At 35.2% G+C, this 10,391-nt stretch overlaps 1 protein-coding gene across 1 annotated transcript; it reads right to left on the reverse strand.

Moving 5' to 3' along the window:
- Positions 1–214: 214 nt before the first annotated feature.
- Positions 215–3,214, reverse strand: LOC132054788 (glucan endo-1,3-beta-glucosidase 4-like). The gene is made up of 3 exons (XM_059446761.1): positions 3,110–3,214; positions 1,856–2,087; positions 215–453 (listed from the first exon to the last, which is right to left on the reverse strand). The coding sequence occupies exons 1-3, from the start codon at positions 3,170–3,172 to the stop codon at positions 428–430; spliced, it is 321 nt and encodes a 106-aa protein (XP_059302744.1). The 5' UTR covers positions 3,173–3,214; the 3' UTR covers positions 215–427.
- Positions 3,215–10,391: the final 7,177 nt, after the last annotated feature.

Genomic DNA, 10,391 nt, shown 5'->3' on the forward strand with positions numbered 1-10,391 from the left:
TTCAATTGAACCCCAAACTTTCGATACGGGGTATAGATTTATGTGTAAAAATTTATTAAAATTACAATAAATAGTAGATACGAACTCATAACTTCAGAAATATAATAGTTTAGTGCTAAATTTTTTAGATGTTGAACCCCTAAAATTTAAATCGTAGATCCGCCTTTGCTCTTAGCTCAATAGTAAAACATATACGAAATGATAAAAGAAAGTCTTTCATATGTAAAATCCTACTTATATAATATGGATAAAGAGGCTGCTGTATTATCTCAAACATATTCCTTAAAGAAACTACAACTGAGGATCATATGTTACACATTTACTAAAACGGTTGATATATAGACTATTGGTAATTAAAAAGCAATAAGCAATAGCTGTTTGCATCCTCTCACTGAAGGATTTCTCTTGTACTGTTGTCCAAATCCATTTATGGATATTTGCATTTTCCATAAGCTGCAAGATCACCAAATAGAAACAAACCAGATAAGTACACTTGCTTTATTGGGTGTTATTAGCAACAAAAAAGTATTTAAGCAAAGCTCCAAAGAAAACAATAAAAGGAGTTAAAATAAAGAACCCCATAGTTTATTCTTTTTTTTCCCACACGGTATCTGGTAATCATTTTGAGGCTAAACTCATCCAAAAAAAAAAGAAAAAAGAAGGGGTAATTCAATTGAAATCCAGACACTTTTTTTTTCTTTTTCACGTAGATGTGCTCGGCTTTGTGCCAATAAATACTCCATTTGTCTTAATTTATGTGATATTTTTCGCTTTTCAAGAGTCAAATAAAAAAAATCTTTGACCGCGATTTATTCGTATGTCCTCTAAATACTTTAAATTATTAATTATTGTGACTTATATTACTATCTATGTAATTTCTAAACATGTAAACTATTTAAAAAAAAAATAAAGATTGTATGTTTAAATTCACGGTCAAAATGAAGAAGTTTCACTCTCGTAATTAGAATTGTGTCACATAAATTGAGATGGAGGGAGTACTACTTTATTGTGTGTATGGGGTTTATGTGGGGATGGGAGGGGGGGGGGAGCTTCACTACTCCATTCCTAAGGCTCAAACACAAGACCTCTAATTAAAAATAGAGGGATACTTAATTACAACCTTTAGTAGGGAGAGTTTTGCGCCTCAAAGTGGGATTTGCATTCAGAATAATCGAACGCATAACAGGTAACAACTACAACATACTTAGTGTAATTCCACATGTGGAGTCTGGGCAGGGGCGGCTCAACGTAATGTGTGGCCTAAAGCCAAACCATCATAAGAAGCCTTAAGTTTATTAATAAAATAATTTTTTTCCGTTAACAATTGTGTACTTCAAATTAAAATAATTAGTTCTAAAAAAGATACTACATAAGACTTTTAAAAAAAAAAAAAACTTTTTTATCAATATCTCCATCAAATTAGTCATTTTTATATATACATGTTTGTTGTGAAATTTGAGTTATTTATCTAAAAACCTCTGTCGCATTTTAAAAAAATTAGTGTCTTTTATTAATAACATTTTTTATGATATATAATATTCTATAAAACAATAATTTTGGAGCTCTCAATTTTGGGGGTCCTAAGGCAATTGCCTTAGTTGCCTCCCCATTGAGCCGGCACTGGGTCTGGGGAGGGTGGGTTGTATGCAGACTCTACCGCTATACCTTCATGGGGTAGAGAGGTTTTTTTCGATAAACCCTCAGCTCAAAAGAAACGTAATTGATGCAGGATAGCAAGAAAATAAAACAGCAAAATATTAAAACAGATGAAGCAACAAATAGTAAAACACACCGAGAAAAACAGGTACCGAACATCGCATAAAAAAGAAAAAGAAGTTAAAAGAGAGAAACTTACAAGGATTAACTAATGTCTTAACACCCAAATGACGAGGACACTTGTCAGTTTTCCTATAAACAAGGTTAAGAGCATAGGAAGCATGGCTACGAGCGGTAAAAGGCAAGTAACAAGGTTTTCCAGGTTCTAAGTCCTTAACATATTTGTAAGGTAAGTGATCCAAATATTCCAAAAGTGTATCATCACTCGCCCATTCATTTGCCACACAGTACAACTTAGCTCCAATATCTCCCTGCATGCATTAGAAGGAACAATCTCACCCATCAAGGTGTATTTGCTACATAGGAAAATATTTTTCTGTAAAATAATGAAGTATTTTTTATAATTAATATTTGGTAAGTAAGCAAAGCATATTATCTCAGGAACATTTTGATATAATCTAGACATATATAACAACAAAAATGAGGTCGTGGTTGGGGAGGGGATGGAGGTTGGGATGAGTGTGAGGGTAAGGGATTGGATGGCGGGGGATCAGGGGGTGGGTCGAGGTGGAATGAGTGTGAGGGTAAGGGATTGGATGGCGGGGGATCAGGGCGTGGGGTTGAGGTGGAATGAGTGTGGGGGTGGTAGGGATTGGTAAGTGGGTGGGTTGGGTTGGGGGGGTGGTGGAAGTAAATGAATAGATCACGTGTTCTGCCGGACCTAGTAATATCGGTCTAAATTTTTATAGTTGACTTAAGAAATTTATGTAATATGTACAAATTATCAATATTAAATGCATAAACTTAAAAATAAGAATTTGAAATTCTAGCTCCGCCTCTTGAGTAGCGGTCAGTCTCGGGGGGGAAGGAAGGGAGAGGGGGTGCAGTTGGTTGAGGATTGGATAGGAGTTAGAGAGGCGGAGCTAGAATTTGAAGCTTTTAGATTTGAGATTCTGGTTATTTTAAGTTACTGCTCAGTCTCGACTAAATAATTTGTATATATTTAATGTATTTATTAAGAAAAATACAAGATTTTGATCAAAGCTACTGGATTCGGCCGAACCCGCATGCTCTACACTAGCTACGCTCCTGAGGAGTTGGGTGGTGATGTGAGGAGGAGATTATCAATATGGAAGGGACTTTTATAAAATTGATTTTCCCTACTTCCATCGAAAAGTCATTTTTCCCGATGGTCAAGGCACTTGTTTTATTTGGACCAATCAAATATAAAAAAATTAAAAAATATTTTGCACCTTCTCCGTACCAAACATACTCAAGAGGAAAATGCAAAAATACTATCCAGAAACCAAACAGCTAACTACTGATATTTTACCTGACAAAAACTTGTGAAGGATAAAAATACAAGGAAGCACAAAAATAAATTTTGCTTTTCCATATTTCCCTCTAATTAAGTCAATGTTTTTGGTTCTGTTTGCTTATGCCAAGAAATGAGAAGCTCGATCAGTTAAATAGCAAGGTTCATACGTTGGAATTTAGTGCCTAGAAATAACAACTGGGTAATTCTATTTATCATCTTTTGCCATGTAATTTTATGGAAAAATAATTTAGTGCCTAAAAATAACAATTGGATGATTCTATTTATCATTTTTGCCATGTAATTATTTTATGGAAAACTAATTTAATGTGGCTTAAGGTGGTTTAAAATCATTGTGCCTTAGAGAGAAAATGGATTAAAAAAAAGAGGTAATACACCCAGCAACACCGTCCTCATAATGAAAGCCTTGGCAAACGGTTACTTTGACATGTCATGCCACTAAAAAAAGGATTTGGCATTATTTACGAATTTCGCAGTTAATTAGTCATTAAATTATTCGTAGCTAACAATTTTTTTTTATATATATATAATTTGACCTTAAGTAAGATTGCCGACGAATTTTGTTGTTTAGCTACACAATTTTATCTTCGCAAATTTTTATTTTTGTCACGACCCAAATCACGGGCCATGATGGCACCTATACTATCCCCTGGTAGGCGAACCATCTCAAATTCATTTACTTCTTGCAATAAATCAGGTGCGGAATTACAATGTGTAAACACAATTCGATAGTAAATGAAACACAATCAAATACGAAAAAAAAAATACTCTTATTATTAATAATTCCCAAAATCTAGTCTAGATTCGTACAAGAGCTTCTAAGAAATATACAATTTAAAGTAATATTACAGAAAAAGTTTGAGACAATTTCTGTGTAAGATAAGAATTAAACAGAAATCTAAGAGAGAGACTCTGAGCAGCAGGATCCTCTAATAGCTCACCCCAACGTCTTTGAAGAATGCCTCGAAACAGTCACGAGACTCTGAACACAACCTAGAAAGAACTTTACACTCCACAAGGAGTGTAGCAAGAGTAGTATGGGCACGACACTAGGCTCGTAGGTATCATAGCCCGACAACGATTAGCTAACACATATAAATGATCAGAAATAAAGAGGTAGAGCAGATAAGCAATCAAGTACAGTTACTAAGCATGTTTAAATAACAGTTCACAACAATTACAGCACAGTATCTTATTATTCTCATATCATAGACCTAGGTGAAATCCCTAATCCTCAATCAGTCAACTTTCCAATAAAAGGACCTTGAAGTCAAACAGTAAATCGAACAAGTCATCAAATATTTCCAGTCAAATAATCAACCAAGATTTCCATGAGAAAGTATACCATGCAATGATGTGGAATGCAATACCAATGGGATGTAATGCAATGCAATGCAAGGCAGTGATATGCAAATGCTATGTGATGCCCCCCACGCCTCTTCTCCGTACTCGTATACACATGCTAAGGGCAATGCCTCATAGTCATGACCCATGGGGGACCCACAAAGTGCATGTGCTCACGTAAATATCCGCTAGGGCTCACAAAGAACACCTCCGCTAGGGTTCACACAGAATACCAATATCCACTAGGGCTCACACAGAACGCCGCCGCTAGGGTTCACACAAAATACCAATATCCATTAGGGCTCACACAGAACGCCGCTGCTAGGGTTCACACAAAATTCCTTTATTACCCTTGCCAATTGGGCCCACATAGAATATCCTTGTTTCCGTAGTAACCATTAATGCATATGAATGGATGATATATAAATGATTGGATAAGTTTCAATCAACAACTCAAATCATGGAACAGTCAGTGCATATTAGGAAGGCCGAGCACACCTCAAATCATCAATACGTTATTCATTCCCTTTCAATAGCCTTCCTTTCCATATGATAAGTGAGATACCAAGAAACAGAGATAAGTACAGTCAAAACACAATTACGACGAATCACATATGAAATATGGGATGCAATTCCATGCATGGGATCAATATCAAATACACCACATAACATAGGATCAACAAACACTTGCCATAAATGCATATCAAGCTCAATTCCTTAATATTTTCCTTCTTCTTTCTTTCTTTTTCTTTTTCATGAGGCAAGTAAATGTACATCATAGAATCAAAAATGCAAGCCAAGAATACTGAACACAATTCAAGTTCCAATTTATATAACAGTTTTTCCTTTTTAGTCAGTCCAAAAAAAATTGACACATTTCTATATTTAGTAATCATTCAACTTTAAATTTCTCATTTTACCTTAATGAGATGATTTATAACTACACAAATATATATGGCTTATTTTAAATCACAAGTTTCAGAAGCCTTTATTTCATACTTAAACTCGTACATAGTCAAACACCTTGATATAAAATAGAGCGGGAGAAGTAATAATTATTTTCTAACAAAGAACGTCTTTTTTAGTGAAAACATTTTCCTTATATGTATAACCTATATTATCAATTAAAAAAAGTTAATGGGGTTATTCTATTTTAATTGATAAAACAAGATTAAAAAAACTAAAAAGATTATTTTATACTTTTTTATTAGTTAAAGGTATTTAAGATAAAGTTTTTTTTTTTCATATTTAGAAAATGAATTGTGTTTAAAAAGAAAAGAAACAATACCGTTATTAAGAAAAGGACATTTTGTTTAGGTTATGGGCATGGGGAATTACATTTTAAGTACCTGGGCATCCCACTCTCTACCGAAAGACTTTCTATCCTGCAATGGCAACCTTTAATCACCAAAATTACTAGTAGAATTGCTTCTTGGACAGCAAAAAAATTATCTTATGCTGGTAGAGTTCAATTAGTTCAATCATTGATTTTTGGAATCCAAGCTTGTTGGGCCCAACTTTTCCCCATCCCAGTACATGTGCTAAAAGTTATTGATGCCTATATCTGAATGGAACAAATGTTATAACTAGGAAAGCTCTTGTTGCATGGGATAGAATGTGCTTACCTAAGTTTGTAGGTGGCCTTATTTTGATCAATATCAAGTTGTGGAATAAGGTTGATTTGGCAAGATCTTGTTGGGACTTGGCTCACAAGCAAGACAAACTATGGATAAGGTGGATCCATGCCTTCTACATAAATGGAAAACAAGCTCAATGACCCTGTGATACCTCAACAGGCTTCTTGGATGGTAAGACAGATTTTGCAAGCTCATTATACTCTCTAGATAGTTCAACACCAAAACACCAGCAAACATAGCATGATAAACCATATATCTCCAGTTGCTACCTGTCATGCCAAGGGTTTGCTGGAAATCTATAGTCTTCACCAATTATGCTAGATCAAAAGCCAACTTTATCATGTGGTTGCATTTTGAAACTCCCAACTGTGGACAAACTGCTCAAATAGGGTATATACCAGCTGAACCAAAATGTTCCTTGTGCCACAGTCAGGATGAGAACCCGGAACACTTATTTGTGCAATGTCCTTTTGCCAGGAAAGTGTGGGAAAAAGTACTGGGTTGGCTTCAAAGACCTGGGGTGACTACTATTACAAGGGACTAGTATCAGAGATGGGATGTTGCAAGTGCTAAAGGGAAAACACGCCATGCCAGTGCATTCAAAATCATCTTTGCCGAATGTGTGCATGCTATTTAGATAGAAAGAAATTCCAGAATCTTTGAAGGACGAGCAACCAGTGGCGGATCCAGGATTTTCACTCAGGGTGTTCGGAAAAATAATTGAACCACTTGAGCTAGCCTTTTGCATTTGTTCAGGGTGTTCAAAAATTAATATATGTACATGAACACAAAAAATTTACCATAAATATATACTGTAATTTTTTGCCCAGGGTGTTCGGGTGAACACCCTAGGCAATGACTAGATCTGCCCCTGCGAGCAACAACTATTGAGGCTATTGCCAAAGATATTGCCTACACATGCTGTGTGAGAGCTACGCCAAGCCTACATAAATACCTTCTTAAATTCACTTTCTAAGTATTTTAAGTGATTCATGTTCCTCTGTAATGTTTGTTTCTATGTTCTACTTGTATCTCCTGAGATAGCTATGCTGTGTTGTAGCTAGCTATGGGTTTGTCATTCTTCACTTGGTGGTTAATAAAAAGTTGATTACCCAAAAAAAAAAAAAAGGGCATTTTGACCCAATTAAGTAACGAAGATCTTTAAGTGGTAGATAGGATATGTGGTTAGATTAAGACCACATCATCTTCTTCGCATCATTGCCTTTTATGACACAAGTATATGAAGTCACATGCTCCTGTGGGTCTGTCATCCCATCATAATTCGGGATATCGGGCATTTTGAACCTCTTCGGGATCAGCTTCGAGGCCGCACTCAGAGGAAAGGGCCTTTGGATATATCTCTTCGAGTCTGGTCCTTTCAAGCTTAGAGGTGCCCCCGGGATTTGATCCACTTGATTGTTATATGTCTCCACCCTTTTTTCAGTTGATTCGACTCGTTTAGCCAATATGTCAAGCATTTTCAAAACTTCGGTAGATGTACCAGCCCCAGACCCGTTTTCGCTCTCGACTATCCGAGCCTCCTCTCGCCTTCGTTCGGTAGTCCGATTTGGCTTTGCCGATGCTGCCTTATTGTGTTTGTTTTGGAGCTGAGCTATAGAGATCTTTTGTTCCTGCAACATTTCAAATATCAAACGTGAGCTAATTTCATTCGCTACATCCGGCGTCTTTCGGGCTTGCACCCGAAGCAAATTGGCTGAATTATTGCTATTCAAAGGATTTGTGGGCGGAAGGATGGCATTATCTTAGTTGACTTCGTTGTTAGATTTGTAATTCCCTTTTTTTTTGGTATTAAATAGATCTGTGGCCGGAAGGAAGGCTAGTGGGGGGCTGCGAGGTTTCCTTTCTCATATTAGGAGTATTTTTATCCTGCTTCTATGTGTTGGGTCTTGTCTATCTTTGCTGTTTTATCATGACTTCGTTGCTCTTGCTATTTCTCATTTTCGCATTGTTTTGATTTGCTTATCCATAGCTGACTCTTTTCCCTTGTTTTTCTTGTTTTCTTTTGAGCCGAGTGTCTTTTGGAAACAATCTCCTAACCTTCCAAGGTGCGGGTAAGGTCTACGTACACTTTACCCTCCTCAGACCCCACATTGTGGGATTCAACTGGATATCTTGTTGTTGTTGTACTTGTCATACGTTGAACTTGTTGTCATTAGATAATCGGTGACCTCCATTGCGGTCATAATCATCAATCAAATGCTTGATAAATGACATTTATACTTGACCTTAAAATTAGCAATTATGCCAGGATTTGCAGGCTGAAGATATGGTGTCGTATTAGGTGAATGAAACTGAATAACTAACTGTTAGCACAATACTTTAAAATAATCATATTAGAAATTTACTATGTGTATGACATTAATGATGATTACCACAAATATTTTGATATTTTATATTAATACTCCACCCGTTTCAAAATATTTCTCAGGTTTTGACTTGGCTCGGAGTTTAAGAAAGTAAAGAAGACTTTTGAATCTTGTGGTCTTAAACTAAAGATATGTAGAATATACCAAAATGGCCTTTAATCTTGTGGTCTTAAACATGTTATGTGGAAAGTTGGAATTAAAGAGTTGCCAAAACAAAATGATGCATTCTTTTTTAAACGGACTAAAAAGGAAAGTAAGACAAATATTTGAAACAGAGGAAGTATATAATATATTTCTTACAAAATGTTATTACATGATATTTGAGTATGGCTGTTATAGAGAGATAATTCTACAAAGAATGTACCACTGTAATGTATGTCACTGCTGTTATAGGTAGAATGTTGTTATAAAGAAGTAGAATGTAACATGAAAAATCTGTTCTGGAGAAAATTAGGCCGTTATAATGAAATATTGTTATAACGAAAGACACTTATAGAGAGATTTGACCGTACTCAGCAATACCATCCTCATAATGAAAGCCTTGACAAAAGGTTAGTTGGCATGTCATGCCACTACAAAAAAATAATTAGAATTAGTTACGAATTTCATCGCTAATACGTTGCAAAATTTCGTAGCTAACAATTTCTTTTAATATTGAGGAAAATATTTTTCAATTTCTTAGTGTTTGATTGGTTAATATATTTTGGATAACATTTCTCTAGAAAACCAAATTTCCTTCGGAATTAAAAATTGACCTCCTTGATTGGAGCAGGAAAAAGACAAATTTAATAAATAATATTCATGTTGATTATCTCCTCCGATCCCCACCCCCTCTTACTCATCCCCCACCCCTTTGCCGACCACCAGCCGTCACCCCACCCCTACTCCCTGACTCCATCCCCATAATTATCTATTTATCTATATTATACTGTTAAACCTCTCTATAACAATATCGTTGGGTTCAAAAAAAATTGATTGCTATAGTGAATGGATGTTATATACCTATAACATCATTGATATTTAAATAATATTTCATTGTTATAGGCAAAAAACAATGCATAAACCTAATTTATCATTTTTAATTAAAAAATTACTAATCACACTTTGTAATGAAGGAAAATCTTATAATGATGAATATATTAATATATTTTGTTATAAATAGTGTGTGAAATTTAGGAGTGGGCGTTCGGTATTCGGTTCGATATTTTCAAGCTTCAGGTTTGGTAATTCAGTAATCGGTAATTGAAAGTAGATACCAAATACCTAACTGAACAGTTCGATTCGGTAATTCAGTTATTGATAAATCAAACTTCGATTCGGTGCGGTATTCAATAATACCGTATTGAAGTTGGACAACATAGTTACAAATTTCATATCTTTCCGCCAATATATAATATTAAAAAAAAGAATAGTTAGAGCCTGATGTACTCTGGAAACATGGCATGCACCACCATAATATTGAGAAACTCAAAATCACAAATTAAACTTAAAGACTCATCTTTGTATCCATAATTTTATAACAATATTAATGACTTCTGCTTCTTCTCATCGACCAACATTTGGCCTCAACAACCTTCGCAAAACTCTAACTTTAATCTATCTTCTTTACTCTTTCAATTTAATTCTCAATGAAGATTTCCCTGAATGTACCAATTCTTTGCCTTCTTCCTTAGTTTTATCCACAAAAGAAACATTTTCCACCAAATACCATCCACCTTCTCATAATTCCAAAAACTCAACTTCGTGAGGGTATTGCAGAAATCGATCTTTGGGACAAAGGACTAAGGTCTCTTTAGGATGACCATGCTTTATTGATGAGCTTGTTAGTGTTAGATATATGCGTTATAATTAGGGGTGAGCCTTTATGCAATGAATAATTCGATATTCGGGAAATATCATATACCAAACGGT

The sequence above is a fragment of the Lycium ferocissimum genome, chromosome 4 (genome assembly GCF_029784015.1).
Source record: "Lycium ferocissimum isolate CSIRO_LF1 chromosome 4, AGI_CSIRO_Lferr_CH_V1, whole genome shotgun sequence".
Taxonomy (NCBI): Eukaryota; Viridiplantae; Streptophyta; class Magnoliopsida; order Solanales; family Solanaceae; genus Lycium; species Lycium ferocissimum.

What these genes read in the sequence shown, in the direction of transcription:
- LOC132054788 (XM_059446761.1), bottom strand. Translation starts at nt 3,172, where the DNA reads ATGGAAAAGCAAAATTTATTTTTGTGCTTCCTTGTATTTTTATCCTTC. An exon ending in CCTTCACAAGTTTTTGTCAG is followed by an intron (nt 2,088 to 3,109) that starts GTAAAATATCAG and finishes TAATGCATGCAG; the next exon opens with GGAGATATTGGAGCTAAGTT. An exon ending in TAAGACATTAGTTAATCCTT is followed by an intron (nt 454 to 1,855) that starts GTAAGTTTCTCT and finishes GTGATCTTGCAG; the next exon opens with CTTATGGAAAATGCAAATAT.